This window comes from Anoplopoma fimbria, chromosome 11, assembly GCF_027596085.1.
Source record: "Anoplopoma fimbria isolate UVic2021 breed Golden Eagle Sablefish chromosome 11, Afim_UVic_2022, whole genome shotgun sequence".
In the NCBI taxonomy this organism is placed as follows: Eukaryota; Metazoa; Chordata; class Actinopteri; order Perciformes; family Anoplopomatidae; genus Anoplopoma; species Anoplopoma fimbria.
Genome location: NC_072459.1, coordinates 16,545,223 through 16,561,436, shown reverse-complemented (window position 1 = coordinate 16,561,436; position 16,214 = coordinate 16,545,223). Strand labels below are relative to the sequence as shown.

At 43.5% G+C, this 16,214-nt stretch overlaps 3 protein-coding genes across 3 annotated transcripts; 2 read left to right on the top strand and 1 right to left on the bottom strand.

Annotated features, from left to right (window-relative positions):
* The first annotated feature begins 19 nt into the window (after positions 1-19).
* Positions 20-3,846, top strand: LOC129098354 (uncharacterized). Its single transcript, XM_054607347.1, has 11 exons — positions 20-88; positions 320-466; positions 556-705; positions 859-972; positions 1,110-1,232; positions 1,379-1,474; positions 1,932-2,060; positions 2,144-2,218; positions 2,572-2,611; positions 2,840-2,894; positions 3,102-3,846. Exons 1-11 carry the CDS (start codon positions 20-22, stop codon positions 3,844-3,846), a joined length of 1,743 nt encoding a protein of 580 aa, XP_054463322.1.
* Positions 3,847-4,269: 423 nt separating this feature from the next.
* atf4b (activating transcription factor 4b) lies at positions 4,270-7,445 on the top strand. Its single transcript, XM_054607712.1, has 3 exons — positions 4,270-4,433; positions 5,410-5,865; positions 6,026-7,445. The coding sequence occupies exons 2-3, from the start codon at positions 5,514-5,516 to the stop codon at positions 7,012-7,014; spliced, it is 1,341 nt and encodes a 446-aa protein (XP_054463687.1). The 5' UTR covers positions 4,270-4,433; positions 5,410-5,513; the 3' UTR covers positions 7,015-7,445.
* A 2,261-nt stretch (positions 7,446-9,706) lies between these two features.
* On the bottom strand, positions 9,707-15,675 carry si:dkey-110g7.8 (GTPase IMAP family member 8). Its single transcript, XM_054607839.1, has 6 exons — positions 15,182-15,675; positions 13,786-14,344; positions 12,907-13,004; positions 12,670-12,801; positions 11,315-11,905; positions 9,707-11,225 (listed from the first exon to the last, which is right to left on the bottom strand). Exons 1-6 carry the CDS (start codon positions 15,210-15,212, stop codon positions 11,152-11,154), a joined length of 1,485 nt encoding a protein of 494 aa, XP_054463814.1. The 5' UTR covers positions 15,213-15,675; the 3' UTR covers positions 9,707-11,151.
* Between the last annotated feature and the right edge of the window lie 539 nt (positions 15,676-16,214).

The following is a 16,214-nucleotide window of genomic DNA, read 5'->3' as shown; positions in this document are numbered from 1 at the left end:
CCCCAGGACAAAGTGCTCAATGAATACTGCTACCACCAGCTCCTATGATGTCTCAGAGAGTGTCTACGAAGATCCAGATAAACCAGTGGTAAAGACGAGTTCTGGTTCAAAGTGTTTCATCTGAATGCATCATTAGCTGAATGGTGTTTGGTGTGACCTTTTCATGTTCTCACCTTGTTTTATCTTTAGAGGAACCGGAGACAAATAGAAATCCTTGAGCTTGAACATCTTGGTATAGACTTGATGTTTTATGTTAAACTCTCTTACTTAGCTATGTTCTCATGCACTACTAGAAATGTTGTTTCACTTATGTTTTCAGCCTGCTGTCACAGATGGAAGTCAGTCAGAGGTTAAAGTCAAGCCTGTGCCTCGACCCAGGACTAGATTACAACCAAAGCCAGAGTGTAACAACAACAACAACACTGTTAACTATGAAGACGCAACCAGCAATACAACCAATGAGGTGGTGAGTGGTGATATTGTCTCTAAGATTGAGTCATCATATTTGATATAAATTAGCATGAATACATTTTTTTTATTTCATGCTTTCATCAGAGCTCCCAACTCAGTGAATATCCTGCAGACTATAAGACGCCTCGGGCTGTTCATCCTCCTCCCAGACCACCACCAAGCAAATGCATAATCTCCAGGAAACCCACAATCGACGGAGGCAATCACTATATGACTTCAGTTTATGAGCCAACAGTGAGGGCACATTTTAAACAAAATAACATAACATTCATTTTATTCCTTAAAGACTGCTACGTGTTACTAGAAATATTACTAATCTTTGCTTATATGATACAAAGGCAACTAGAGAGATACAGCTTACTTCCTCCTTTTACATTTCTTTTCTAGAATCAATCTGTCAATACTGAGAGAATACAATCTCCTTCAAAACAGCGGCCTGAACGCCCCCCTCGTCCCTCCATCTCTTACAGTAGACGCTCTACAATGACGATACAATCTGAGGTAAGGGCTAAAGTGTTTCACCTCATCCCAACCTTTCTGCAACATATTTTAGAGCTTTTTTGATGTTATGATATGATTTGTATCACCTGTAATGGGTTCAATAATGGTTTTTTCTGTCTTGTTAATATCTTGGATAGAGCCTCACTGATGATGAGAGTCAGGCATCCACCTGTTCCTACATCAACTATATGCCACCATCTCCAGTCTCATCAGCTCCCTCTAAAGAGGAGGTGAACCTCTGTGGGACTTTTCGTACAACGGTAACTTGCAGGTTAAATGTTATTCATTATGAACTCAGTGTTTTCTGTGAGTTGGGGTGATAGGTAAATATATGGGGTTACGTTCAACATTTTGGTCATATTCAACTGCATTATGTAACCACAATGTGAATGTCTTTGGTTTTCAGGCCACAAACAGCACAGACACCCCTGCAGTTCCGCCTCGACCCGGCCAGTCCTCCCTCACCTGCTCGGCCTCTTTGTGTGGAACCTCGCCTCCGCAGGTATGAGAGCCACTGCAGACTTCAGGTGATGAACCCTGCCTGGACGGGGACCAAAAAACAGACACAAAAGATACAGAGAGACATGGGCTTTTGTCATGCTGTAGTAGAAAATATGACTTCTACACAGGGCTTTTTTTGCTCTATTTACATGCAGATTTTGTTAGGGCTGGCCCAAGTGCTGTTTGTATTTCAAACAATCCACCTTTGGTGCACCAAGATGATTCAAAAACAATTCATTTCACCTATAAATTGAGACTATCGGTTGCAGAGTCTCCTAGTTTTTTTGTCAAATGCTTTGAATATCCACTCAACAAAGAGAAGAAGAAAAGGCACAAACAGAGAATCCTATTAAATGCTCAGTTTTAAGTTACTTTAGGAGGTTAATTTCGATGACAAAGACTTCCCATTCTCAGGTTAAGTGGAATATTACTTACTTAACTTTCTTTGTTTATCACAGACCAGACCACCACCTCCGTCATTCGCCCCGCCTCCCCCTCCTTCACAAGACGAACCATCGGATACATTGTACAGTGAGATAGAGCTCCCTCCCTACCTGGCCGTTCTGCCAGAGGACAATGATAAGATGGTGAGATACAGATCAAGACATAGACAATGGTATGTTCTAATTTAATTCTGATCCATTAATCTGTGTCCGTTAAACACTACCAGTGTCTAGGGCGGCCAACAGTATGCTACCAGACCGGTCACTACTCTCCTCATCATCAGACCACTGAGGACGCTGAGGTACAGTTTTTATTCACTTAGTACTAAGTTTGAAGAAGTTTCATGAATTAAATGTATTTTGTCTCCATGACGAATGTCTTTTAATACATAATTTTGTGATACTTTTAATACATCATTTTGTGATACTCTCCACATGAGAGGCCATACGAAGTATAAGAATTATAATGATAAACAATCAGTGTCATATAATGCAAAAGTAAAGGTCACAGAAGAGTGTATTGTCTTACCAACAGAAAAATATAAAGCAATGAAAATAAAAAAGAAAGATTAATAAATGAGAATAAAATAAGAATGAATGTAAATGAATAAAAACAAAAAGGGTTTTTGATAAGAATACTACTTATTTTCCTCAGGACATCAATGGGATGCTGAAATGGTTGAAAAGAGTATCAAGTAAGTACATTTTGTTTTGTAGATAGATATGGTGTAATTTTGTTGAAGCCTAAAGAAGCATCAAACGTTATTGTATTGACTGCCAATAATTTGTACTCATTCATTCTAAAAGAAATGTGTGATAAATAGTTAAATCAGTCACCATGCACAAAGGAGCATCCCAGGAAACAAAGAGCACTATTTAAAGTGTACTTTATCTAATCCATCTCTATGCTGTCACTCCAACAGAATCTGACTGCATGGCTTCATCCGTGTATGGGCTCAGTTTAGAGGAGGAAGTCAGGTAACCACACAGAAACTATCATATGTTTGGAACCTCTCCCGTTTTCTGTTGAACAGTTATGAATATATAATTACAACATGGCCTTTGGGTAACAAAACTTGAATCAAAATGAAAGTTAATTGGTTTAACTATTTCAGAATCAATATGGAATTTAACTGAATGAGCTTGATAAAGTAACAGGTTTTTTCATCCCTGACCCCTATGCAGATTGTTCAGTCAGAGAGCGATGAACGTGAGAAAGGCCCTGCGTCTCTACAACCTCCTCATGATGAAACGTAACAGAATCCTGCAGAACATCATCACAGAGTTCAGCTCCATCTCTGACAGCCTGGACAAGCTGAAGAAGAAGGGCAAAACCATGGACATTGCTGGGGGAACTACGGGTGCTGTTGGAGGGGTGACTGCAATCCTGGGTATCGCCTTCGCTCCCATGACCATGGGTGCCTCGCTGATTGCTACAGCTATTGGTGCTGGCATGGTGGCCTCCGCTGGGGGCATGGGCGCCCACACTGCCAAGGCCAAAAAGAAGATCGTGAACAGGATGACAGTTGAGAAACTAGTATACGATTATAAGGGAAACGTTGTTGATCTGGAACACTGCCTGGGCTTCATCCTCGACGGGATGAACGAGCTTCAAAGGCACGACATCGCCAAGTTACACAGGGCAGGAGTCGAGTCAGATTCAGTGAAGGTGGCACACCTGTCACAGTTTGTGTTTAGGAATAACATGAACAAAGAGAGGGGGACATCTGTAGCACACACACGTGGGATGTCATCAGAGAGACTGCTTCTGACTTTTGCAAAGGAAATTGATCAGTATTTTACGGAAAAGGAGGATCAGAAGCTGAAGAAATCAAATAAAAGCAAGTTTTCGGGTAGGGTTCGCCTGCTGGCTGAAAATCTGCAGGAAGAACTATATCACCTGAATCGTATGTGGGAAATGTTTGGTTGATTCAAAGAAGTTTTTGTTGGTTTGTGTGTTTTCATGTTTGACAGAGAGAAAGAGATGTTTTGATTGGTGCAACTGGAGAATAAATGCCTTATTTACTACTTATATTTTTTAATAAACATTTAATATTATCATATATGTCGAACCTCATGTGTGACTCCTTTTTATATATCTACTATTTAAAGAAAGTTCAAGATTGTAGTTCCACTACTATTTATGGCTGTGATAAATAAAACCGCAGAGTTGGAAATGGAAATAACTCATAGTTAAAGTAATACCATTCGTGCTAGTACCAGTGTTTACTTTTTAGGATGACAGTAGCGTATGCATGGAATGTGGAACATAAACACTGGCGGAGTGATAATGTTGGCACTGCGGAAGGATACCACTCGTCCTTGCTTGAACTATATTTAGACCGTGCCACAACATACGCCATCTTCTTTTCCCAGAAACAACAAACGAAGTAACATCATTGTCGAACATCGCTCTATTGGCCGAAATGGCAGTGTAAAAGTGCGCCGCGACCCCGCCGCCAACAAAACAGTGCATCCAGCCAGTGCACTGAGTCACTTCCAATTCAGAAACATGTCGTAAGTATATTTCTTTTATAATAATTTCTCGATGACAGGTGTACGGCCTACCGCGGCCGCGACAGCCTGACGTTACCGCGGGCACGACGTTTCATCGTATTTAAATCCTTTTAGAATTAGTTTGACGTTGACATTACTTTTTATACTATCTGAGACGTCGTATAGTTTGATGTAATGACGTGGGGTTGAATTATAATTCAGGGTTTTGCTACTGAGATGACTTAAAACGTGTCGTCAATATGAAATGTCACATTTTCTGTTTTATTTAATGTACCGAGACCATTTAAACCAATCAAATGTTTCAGGACTGCGCTTCTACATCTGTATTAACCGTTAGTGTTGCGGTCACGAGTGACTGCGTGGCAGCCAGAAAATGGTTCGTTTCCTCTTTGAGTCAAAATGGCGGCTTCGTGGAGGCGTACTGAGAACAATAGTGTGGCTGTTCATAGTGAGGGACGATGACGTCAGCCCGTGACCCTGTCTGGGCACGGACTGACGTCAGAGTCACAAGACTGGTCGCGTGGTGGAAACATGTGATGTCTAGCAGGTGCACTGCAGTGATGAGGGCAGTGTTGCGCCAAAATCACGATTATCTTCACTGTCTATTATTTTATTCAATAAATTGATTAATTGTGTGGTCTATAAAATGTCACTATTAAAAATATATTCAGTTTACTGCATAGGGGAGTAAAGAAACCAGTAAATATTATTTAAAGAAGCTGGAATCAGAACATTTTGACTAAATGACTCGAACTGACTGATTACTAAAATGTTGCCATTAATTGAATTATTGACAACTAATTGATTAATTGTTTTAGCTCTATGCTTTATTATTATTTACCCACACAAGTTCTTACTTTTATTAGTAATTAGTATTATAAGCTTTATTAATGTAAGTATATTTCTACAATATAACTGTAAAGATTTTAACCACAAATGTCTTTTTTTTTTTTTTTTTTTCTTTCCCTCTCCTCAGGTCCTACGTGGAAACCCTCACTGCTGCTGCATTCGACAGCATAAAAGAGTTCGAGACTTCCCTGTCCTCGTCACACACTCCTTTTGTGACCAACAACAGCCACTATGACCATGATGATGACAAACTCACAGTTTGGCCTGGAAGACATGGAGGCCCTTCTCTGGGGACCTTCCTCTCCCATGGCTGACGCCATGACCTTAACTTCACGCCCTGACCAAGAAGAACAACAGAAAGGAGGAGGGGCCTCATTGGAGGGTGACACTTCCCCTGTGTCACCCCTCACCTCCTCATCGCTGTCCTCTTCCTCATCTCCTCCTCCCTTCTACTCTCCACCTCCCTCGCCATTGGCCGTCCTCCTCCAGGGGGACAAAGCTGGGATGGAGTCTGACCTGCTCTCCCTCCCCTGGTTGGGCCACCCTGGTCAGCTGAGACACACCATCTCAGATGACAGCAAAGGTAACGACTGTGTAAAATATTAATCAAACAAATCTTTAAAGCACCATTATAAACCTATTTGAAACACTTTTTGAGCACCTACTCTTAGTGTAGACAACCAGTGCCAGTGTAACGGGAGAACAGACTGCTCATTAATATACTGCCCCTTTTGCCTCCACAGAGGATGTGTTCTGTGACCTGGACTGGATGGCTGAGAGGGTGGATCTGTCTGAGTTTGACCTGGACTCCCTGATTGGCTCCTGCAGTCCTACTGAAGAGTCCCCCAGCTGTCCAGAAGACCTCCTAGCCTCCCTGGAGTGCCCCATGGAGCTTGACTCCCTCCCAATGCCCACTCTCTCAACTCCTGCACTCTCGAGTCTTCCCTCTGCTTCTCTTCCGAGTATACCTCCCCCTGCCCCTCCCACGGTCTGCTCAGATCCTTTTATCATTACAGTGGATGAGCCTGAATCCTACATTGAAGTACAGGATGGTCCCTGCCTCCCCCTGTGTGTCCCAGAGCCACAGCAGGAGCTGGAAATCAAATCCGAGCCCACTTCTCCAGACCCCCCTTCTCCAGACCCCCCTTCCCCCTTGGTTGATTCTCCGTCCTCCCCAGCCTACACCCTGGACCTGGGCAGTGAAGTGGACGTCTCAGAGAGTGAGGTGAAGCCAGTGGTAGCTTCTGTCGTCTCCCAAGTCCCGAGGCTTGTACTAACCCTCTCACCCACCCGCATTGTCCTTGTGCTGGCTCCCAAAGACGAAGTCGGGATCACCACCACCACTGTAACCACCACGTCACAAATCGTTCATTCCTCCCCTCCTCCAAAGTCCTCCAGAAGCAGACCATACCCCGAGCCCACATACAAAGCTAGTCCACCATCTCCCAGTGCCTCCACTGTCAAAGTTGGAGATGAGAGGGCAACTTTGAAGACCCCGAAGACCAAGAAACTGAAGAAAATGGCGCAGAATAAGACGGCCGCCACACGTTACAGGCAGAAGAAGAGAGCCGAGCAGGAATGCCTTGTCGACGAGCACTCTGTGCTGGAGAGGAAGAACATGGAGCTGACGGAGAAGGTGGAATCCTTGGCCAGGGAGATCGAGTACCTGAAAGAGCTGATGGAGGAGGTCAGCCAGGCCAGGACCAACAAAGGTCTCGGTGCTGACCCCTAGTGGTCTGACCTAATAATGACATAATTAACACTTCATAACTACACATTATGAAGTGTTTAAAAAATATTTTATTTCTTTTAATGCAAGCAAGTATCCGTAAAGTATGTGTTCTGTCCACACAGCATGTCTTGGATCCACAATCCAGTAAAACTGATGTTTTTCAGAATACCTCCTTTTACCTTTTACACTGGTATTAAATAGAGATTACTTTTATCATTTTTAGAGTAGTTATATGGAAACAAGTATTTTCCATTCAGTATATATCATGTGTTTTCAGTATATATCTTGTATTTTTTGTAATGTATGTTAAAGTTTCCTATATCTGGACCTCAGTAACCTGCCAGTAGGATGTATTTTTAAAATTGTGTATTGTAGTATAACTGGACCATCTGTATTATGAATCTCTTAATAAAGAGTCTTAAAATGAATAAGTCATGTGGCGTAATTCCTTCTTGGGCTTCAGTAATATAGTACATCGTTCCCATCACTTACCACATGAGCATCGTCAGACTGTTAAAGAGGGAACAGTATACATAATCATTCAAGTCAATAAATGCTAGATAATATGGCATATGGACACTACTGATCATATCGCAGGTTTAAAGGTGAAGTCAACTTTAAGTTTACATCAGCAAAGCACAAGTTGATGCCTGGTTTTAAAAGTGCTTTTTGTCTGCTCAGAATGTAACCTTGTCCCTCACAGAGAGTCTTTGTTCCCGGTCTGATAATACTTTACAATGAGCCTGTGGATGTCCATCTGACTGGAGCCTCTTTCGAACAAACAAATTGCAAATAGGATAATGGAGCCGCCTGACCAGCAGCGTGCTGTAGAGACCTATCCAATCAACTGACAGTCATGTGAACTTAAAAATGCCCTTTTCTTAAGCACAAGGGAAACCAGTATCAGATAAAAGTGATTTGTTTTAGGTTGTTTTGTCCCTCTGCTGAAAATTAAATTAGGACACTTGCTGAAATATACAGTGTGTGCATAAAATACTCTATTTAGGATAGGAGTCTGGGTGAATAGACTAGCGTGCGAGAGCAGGATAAAGAGAGTGCTGACCTCAGCACAGCTTGAATAATATTACCAACAAAAGTGCGTGCGTTCAGCCTACAGCTGTCCCTGGCTGTGCACGCTGTAATTGGTCCAGGCTTTCGTCCAGATAGCTTAGGGACGATCTTTATCTGGACGCACGCCAAAGTCAAGATGGTGCAGAGCTACTTGCAATAGGACAAACATTTCCTCCAGAAAAAAAAACTTTGCTAACTCTGTAGATCCTACCTCTGTAAAATGCCCTTGTTTTTCAAGGGATACGTTTGGTTTCAGTCGACCTAGAACATTGTAATCGCAAATGTAAGATTGATATTAAACATGCGCTATAAGAGTATAGTAAATCATTGGGCTGTATTAAGATGAAACCTGGAGAGCGAAGTGACAGAATTAAGATTAATACTTTCTGAACAGTATATTTAAAAAAGGCCTCACTTTCTTTTCCTCACTTTCAGTTGGAAGACATAGTGACATACAGTATTAGGCTCCCTACAGAGTACAGCACAGTATTCCTACTGTATGTACCAACATCTTTTGACACAGGTAACCTTCAAATCGATTTGGTAAAAGGTTAAAGAAGTTTTATTTTACTGGCCATGAGGTACTTTGTACTGCCTGAGCCTTAATTTTAATTGCATAAAATAATAATACTCAGCATGTATTATTTCACATTGTTTATAAAAATGTTTTAACTCTTTACTCTAACTTTATTTATCCCCATGGTTTGTATTCTGTGGGTTTTGTCTGCTTGCTACAGTGACACCTAGTGACGATACTGCACATCTACAACTTCCACCACAAAGCATACAGTGTACATGGAAGTAGTTAGTGTTTAACTCCAACTGTGGGACCAAATCACATGGCAGATATAAAAAACAAAAAAACAATAGTTAAATAATAAGATGAATGCCACAAGTACACAACAATATATCCATATCTTTTATTTTTGTCTGAGGATGAGCAAAGTACTGATGAGGCAATCACCACTTAGGAGAGGGCCACACAGGAAGTAACATCACTTTGGCCACAGAAAAGTGGGAGAACGTACACAGTGCAAAACGCTTCGCTAAAAGCATACCACGTGACATGTCTTACACTGTAAATATATACACGGCTTATACAATATATTCACAGGTGAGGTGGGACTCTAAGACTCCGAATGAATGTTTGAAACATTCTCATATCAAATTGTAAAGTCATGCTCGTCACACAAAGTGCTGTGGTAGCCTACGTCACTATGGAGCACAGAGTCAGTAAAGCATAGGGGGAAGCAGTGTCAGGGTTTCTTTTATAGGCTACATCATTTGTAGAAAATAGGATTTTACAGCATGGCAGTGGTATCGGTCACATATTATATATGCTTCTGTTTGTACCTTTCAGAGTGTGAATTTTCACTTTTGTCCATTTTTTCTTTTTTTTTTTGCCATCGTAAAAGTGTGATGTCATAGCAGAAATTCACATGAACCTGCTCAAGCAAGAGTCACAGGAATAAGAAGTGAGGTTGCCTTCAACTCTATAGGCACTCGTTTATCTGCATGCGCTGTCTAAACATGCCTCTGAGAGTTGAATATATATATATATATATATATATATATATATATATATATATATATATATATTTATACTTATTTTTTTCATCGCTATTGATGTCAGAAACAGATGTCTCACTGATGTAGAAAAAGGTAGGAAAAGCCCTATGTGAGCTCTAATGGTTCATGAGGTTATGTTGTTTCAGTAGCATGCTAAAGCTTGATGTAGCCTATAGGATACTGCCCCGCCGCAGGGCTGCACAGTACTCCCACTCTCCCGCTTTGATGCTGAGGCACGTAGCTGAATCTACCTTTGTCGATAAATGTGCTGGATGCGTGACCGCGAACCGCTCCGCAGAGCCAGCCCGAGCCGCTCCGCAGGGATCTGAGACCGCACACAGTTTCAATACAGCCAATTTCTTGCTCCTCGTGAGCATGAATAACCACGGCGGCGGCGGGCTCAGAATGACTTGATTTACTTCTGTGGATGGATTCGATTTAGTTTTTTTCAACACACGAGGACCAAAGGAACCAATTACAACCAAAAGTGCAAACACTGACTCTCTTCTACTTCCAGCAAACTAAAGCAAAAATACTCACAGGACAACTCCACTCTGAATTAATATGTGACTTACGTCTGCAGTTCAGCAATCAGCATTAATCAGCGTTTCTGTAAATGTACCAGATTTTGCCCTGGAGGAAGCGATTCAACCCCTGACTCCCTGAGCAGAAACTAATCAAATGTTAATGATGAGGATTTAACCATCCCTTGTGTCTCAATGTATACTTTTATGATACTGAGGTGCACAAACAACTCTTTTTTTTCTCTTTGACATTTGTGCGCACACAGGATTATTGGTTGTCACACTGTCCATGTTTGGGTTTGGTATTCGGTCGCTTTCACTCAAACCATTTCCTTTGAAACCTTTTTGATTCAAACAAAGTTTTGAAGCGAATGACAGAAAATGGCACTTGATGTAGAAGGGGATGACTGCATTGTTAAGTCCAGTCCAAATTCACGACAATAGTTGTTATTCTTGGTCTTCCAATAACCAAGAGCGACCAACTAACTGCAGAAACATCTGACTGGCCACGATAACATTGTCTTGTTTTGGTTTCGCTTTTTATGTTTTATGTTCAACTTGTACCAGTGCAGTCTGATAGTAATAGTTACAATGACGAGTAATTATTTTTACTCTGCAGTGTTGAACCAGGGTCTCTTTAGCAGCAGTTGATTTTGGTGTACATGCTCATGGACAGGGATCGAGCTCCGGTCCCCTTGAAGCAGAAGCAGAATATTTCTCCTCCTCTTGAGGGTTTGAGGAGAGTTTGCGCTTTCAGTGATCAGTTCAGTTCAGTTCAGTTCAGTTCTAACTCAGAGCTACGCGTGGCCAAACTCCCCGTCCAAAGTCATTTGTTTTTCCCTTAAAAACTCTTCGGAGTCGGAGCGGGGATATCTAGAAGAGGTTAAAGTTAGGTGAGGTGGTGTTTGGGCTTGTTGAAGACCAAGAACAAGGACAGCAACACGGGACCTTTTTCCTTTGTAGGGTGATGGTGTCACTGTAGCTGGCATCCTCGACAGTCATCCTCAGGCTCGGTGTTGTCAGAAGAGTAGGAGCTCTCCTCGCTCACTGTCAAACGCAACATAGGTATATTAGACGGATGTTCAAATATGACATATAAGTGATTATTTATATCGAAACAAACTTGTATGACTTACACCACTCGGTCTGTATGGGCAGGAAGGCCTTGTCCCCGTTCTCTCTGATCATCTCCTCCATCTTGTCCAGCAGGACCGACACACTCCTGTCCTTGCCGGGGATCTTACTGTCCAGGACGTGGTAATAGTTCCCACAGAACTCCAGTAGTCTCTGCAGCTCCCTCCCACCTCGGAGGATGTGCTCCTCGATGGGCGTGCGGCCGAGCCAATCCCCACAGCTGAACAGCACCATGGTGTGGAGGCACGCGCTGTCGCCAAACAGAGTCTCTATGTGAGCCAGGAGCGTCCGCCTCTTCCTGGCGGTGAGGGACGAGACGACGGGGAGGACCAGCAGCAGGGTGTGGGGTCCCGGTCGGAGGAGGGCGGCGCCTCGCTGGGACTCTTGGCGGATGCGCTTCGGGGTTCGCCTCACCGAGAACCAGTCCCAGCCCGGGGTGTCGACGATTGTTATCCGCCGGCCGGACACAAGCGCCTGCCTCCTCAGGCACAGCTCCGTCTCCTGGCCCGACTCAAAGTACCGACGGCCCAGGATGGAGTTCCCCACCGAGCTCTTTCCAACCCCCTTCCAGCCTAACAAGAGCAGTCTCAACTCTAAACCAAGACAGAGAGACAGAGTGAGATATGGAGAGGAAGATGGTGAGAGAAATGGTGGGAGAGAATGAGTTTAGTTGATTTTTTAGTTGACTTAAGTTGATTAAGCTGACTAAGATCTCTTTAATTGATTATGCCTTCGTTTTGGTCTTAGTCAACTAAGATCTCTTTAGTTGATAAATCTGTTGTTTTGGACTTAGGCGACTAAGATCTCTTTAGTTGATAAATCTGTTGTTTTGGACTTAGGCGACTAAGATCTCTTTCATTGATTAAGCTTCCGTTTTGGTCTGAGTCGACTAAGATCTCTTTAGTTGATTAACCGGTTGTTTTGGTCTCAGTTAACTTACATCTCTTTCGTCGATTACTCGTTCTTAATGCTTTTTTTAAATCTTAATTGACTTCCCTGCACAAGAAATGTATGAGCTCATCTCTTGTAAACAAAAGATTCAAAGTGGTGCTTTTGTTTGATTCTTTGTGGAGAATCGCAGTTTTACAGATCTGTCGTTCAAATTGTATGACTGTTATTCTATTCAGAATTTCGAGGACAGCCTAATTTGGAATAAAAACATGAAAAAAATCATAATTTATGTTCTTGGAAAAAGCTTACTCATTCTAGTAAATCAATAGGTTTTCTCCAAGAACATAAATTATGATTTTTTTTTTTCTCTGAAGCAGCATGACAACACTCATCTCTCTCCTGTATCTTATCACACACACAAACACACACTGACACACACACACACACACACACAGGCCCCCCATACCTCTGGGAGGTCCTCCGATCATCTGCTCCCTCTGTCTAGCGTGCTCCTCCATCCTCATCCTCTCCTCCTCCAGAGCTCTCCTGGCCTGCTCCTCCTCCAGCAAAATTAACTCATTCACCTCAAAGTACCAGCCTGCATGAGAGCAACAATAAGTAACCCACTGTTTTCAATCGGTGCATTCATTGATAACGCAATAATATTACTTCACATTACTATCACTTCATATGAAAAACAAACCTTGGTTGTCAGTGATCATTTCCTCCACCTTCTCCATCAGCTCGGGTACCTGTGTGTTGTCTTCTGTTTCTTTCCGAGTGTTATCGAAGGCGTGGTACCTGCGGGTGGATAAAATGCAAATTTATAAGGGGCACTCCACCAATTTTACACATAAAGTTCAGTAAACTCGTCTTAAGGAGTCCTATTTCAGCTTGTGAAAACAGCGGTGTAATGTTTAAGAAAAAAACCAAAACTGGTGATGTCATAGTGATGTCATCAGGGTAAGTGAGTCAGGATATCTTGGCCTCTGCCGCATAGTAATTTTTTTTTATCCGTTTTACGTCAGTGCCCTGACTTTAAAAAAACTCAATACTTAATCACTGGAGTGCCTCTTTAATCAATGCAAACAAAATGTAATGGTTTAAACAGTCAGATGTTTACAGATGTCGGTCCGTGAAAAGTACTCCTATTACATTACCCAGAATGCAACCCGACTGCCAACAGTTCAGTCGCAGTTTTGGGTTTGTCATGCTTGTAGCGGCTAATGTTGCTCCACACCCCCAGATTTTAAATATTTTTTAAAAAAATGTTGAAGAACATTCAGTCCCAACCGACGCTGACTCAAGTGACATCACATGAGGCAATTTGTCAGATTTTGAGCAGCTACTTCTAGAGCCGCAGAAGGCTTTATACAACCTTTTTCACATATGCATTAGGAGCCTACTGAACAAACAGTTCCCCTTTAAGCTGCCTATTTAACCACAAGATACTGTAATTATATTGGGATGCTCTTGCTTGCACTAACAAAGACTTGACGCAGACAAGCTCCACTGTTTAGATATGGATTTTTTTGTGAACTCCCATGGAGCAGAGAGAGGGAGGTAAAGAGACACACTGTACCTGCTTCCACATCTCTCCACCAGCCACTGCAGGGCCTCTCCAGTGTTCGCTATGTGCTCCTCAATGAAGACCCCTTTGGGCAGCTTGTCCACCCCAGTAAAGACCACCATGGAGTACCTCCAGGTCCCTCCACCCAGGGCCCCCAGCTGGTCCTCCGCGGCCCTCCTCTCCGTGTCAGTGAAAGGCTGGGTGACCGACACCACCAGCAGGATGGCGTGGGGTCCCGGAGGGCAGAGAATGGCCCCCATGCACGGCCCCTCGCTGTCCAGGCTCTGCGGGGGCCGCGTGGGGTTATCAGACTCTGCGGCGGCGTTGTCGTCGTTGTTGTCAACCTCTGGGCTGTCCTCCGGGTCAGTGGGGATGGCCCACGGCGGGGTGTCCACCACGGTAACCCGACGGCCGTAGATCTCTGTCTGGCCAACGTTGCTGTGAGTAGTCTCTGTCCCGATGTCGAAGACCTCATCCCCCAGGATGCTGTTGGCGGTGGAGGTCTTACCAGACTGCGGGCCCCCCAGGATCAGCAGTCTGCGCTCAGGGGGATGTCGGCCCCTGGGGTCCCCTGTTGAAACACAGGAAGATTAGACTGGAGGTTCCTCACAAGGATGGGTTTGTTCATTTTCTTTTAGAATGATCTTTATCCTTTATTTTGATTTAATCTCTTGTTTATCTCTAAAGTAAGGTTTCGCCACAAAGTGTTTTTTGGAGATGATGAAGAATCTGAATTCTTTCAACATTAACACATCAACAGCCAATCCCTCTACTACTGATGCACTCTCTTCTATTCTCGCTCCTTACATTTCCTCTGTGTGCCCCTCTTATCGGATCTCCTTGTTACCTTATACCTCCCCTCCTTAACTGCCCCCTCTTTCACTCTTATCCCCCTAACCTCCCTCCCAGCATGCCGGCTTTTTGTTTTCCTCTATCCTTAGCCTTTGGAAAAAATTGGGTCAGGGCAAAGGGAACCTTGGACTCCTTCCAGAGAGAACGGCACGTAGAGACAATGTGATTTAATGAAAGTTAAATGAAGAGGATAAATGTTTTGATAAACGCCATCACAGAAGAATGTGAAAATTCGGAGGATGGCAATAAGAAAGACGCTGTCCTTCTTATTGTCTGTCTGATAATAGTGGAGAACATGGGAGGAGAGGGAGGTTTACTGACTCACCCCTGTTCCTCACCACTGCTGACACTTTCTATGTGAGCTGCTAAACACAGGAAGTTGACACAAGCAACAGTTTCTGAGTATGTTTTGGTCCAAATGTGAAACAGCTCTGAGGGTTTTACCCCAGATGCTGTGACTGAACGGATGGTGATGGTGGTGGTGATGGTGGTGGTGGTGGTGGTGATGGGGGTGACCTGCAGCGAGGTGTGCAGCAAAGGATGAAAGCCCACTTACCAGTGTCAGAGGCAGAGGACACAGCAGCCATCTTGTGTGTAGAACCTCTGGCTTCCTCCTCCTCAGCCCCCCTCCTCCTTCTCCTTCTCGCCTCCACGGTGGATTCCTCTTCTAGCCTCTCTTCAGAAAGCGACGGATCCTGAGTGGCGTTGGAAAGGCTGGCAGCTCAAATACTTCTTTGCTCTCTCTTTCACTCTCACCCTCATTCTACTGCAGTGGATCTCACTCTACGCTCTGTTTCCTGTGTGTACCCCTGCCTCCCCTTCTCTCCTCATACCTCCTCTGCCATTCAACCTCTCCTCCTCTTTTTTTTTTTTTTTTTTAATCTATTATCCTCCACACCCCCTCACCCCACTATGGCTCTTTACCGTCCTTCCCTCTGTAGCTTCTTTACCCCGATCCGTCTCGTCTTATTTATCTGTCCAAGCAGAGGGGACAGATTGTGCAATGCAGGATACTTGAAGCCAAATACACCCCTGCAGCAGCAGCAGCAGCAGCAGCAGTTCCAGGAAGATGTTTTTGCAAAAACAGAGGAAGCTGTTCCTCCCACTTGCTCGTATCACACAGCAGCAGCAGCAGCAGCAGCGTGGGACTGTATGCAGACTGCAGTCAGGAGGACAGATAGAAAGATGGATAGACACAGAGAGAGAGAGAGGTAGTGAGAGAATGGGAGAGAGAGAGAGGAAGCACTCTGTTCTCTGTTTACAGCTGGATGTATTCCCCAGCTGCTGCATCACGCACAAACACAACTATTTATATGATGCCTGCAGACATAGAAACACTGGGAGGCAGGGAGGGGATGTATGCTGCATGAATAAATTTAAATATTGATATATAAGACATGCAACCACCGCTTACATAATACATAAAGGCTCCCATAAATAGCAGATGACTGCATTTAATTCAATGCACTGTCACTTTAGTGCGAATTATTCCTGAAAAAAACATGAAAAAATCACCCTGAATGTCTGAGCTCATGCTTGGCTCCTTCAATAGCTTAATTATACATTCCATTCACGGACGAAATCATGTA

Coding starts and splice junctions, on each gene's coding strand:
- si:dkey-110g7.8 (XM_054607839.1), bottom strand. CDS start 15,212: ATGGCTGCTGTGTCCTCTGCCTCTGACACTG. Junction 14,345..15,181: donor GTCCTCTGCCTCTGACACTG/GTAAGTGGGCTT, acceptor GTGTTTCAACAG/GGGACCCCAGGGGCCGACAT. Junction 11,906..12,669: donor GATCGGAGGACCTCCCAGAG/GTATGGGGGGCC, acceptor GTCTTGGTTTAG/AGTTGAGACTGCTCTTGTTA.
- LOC129098354 (XM_054607347.1), top strand. CDS start 20: ATGAATACTGCTACCACCAGCTCCTATGATGTCTCAGAGAGTGTCTAC. Junction 2,061..2,143: donor CAGAGGACAATGATAAGATG/GTGAGATACAGA, acceptor AAACACTACCAG/TGTCTAGGGCGGCCAACAGT. Junction 2,895..3,101: donor AGTTTAGAGGAGGAAGTCAG/GTAACCACACAG, acceptor ACCCCTATGCAG/ATTGTTCAGTCAGAGAGCGA.
- atf4b (XM_054607712.1), top strand. CDS start 5,514: ATGACCATGATGATGACAAACTCACAGTTTGGCCTGGAAGACATGGAG. Junction 5,866..6,025: donor CATCTCAGATGACAGCAAAG/GTAACGACTGTG, acceptor TTGCCTCCACAG/AGGATGTGTTCTGTGACCTG.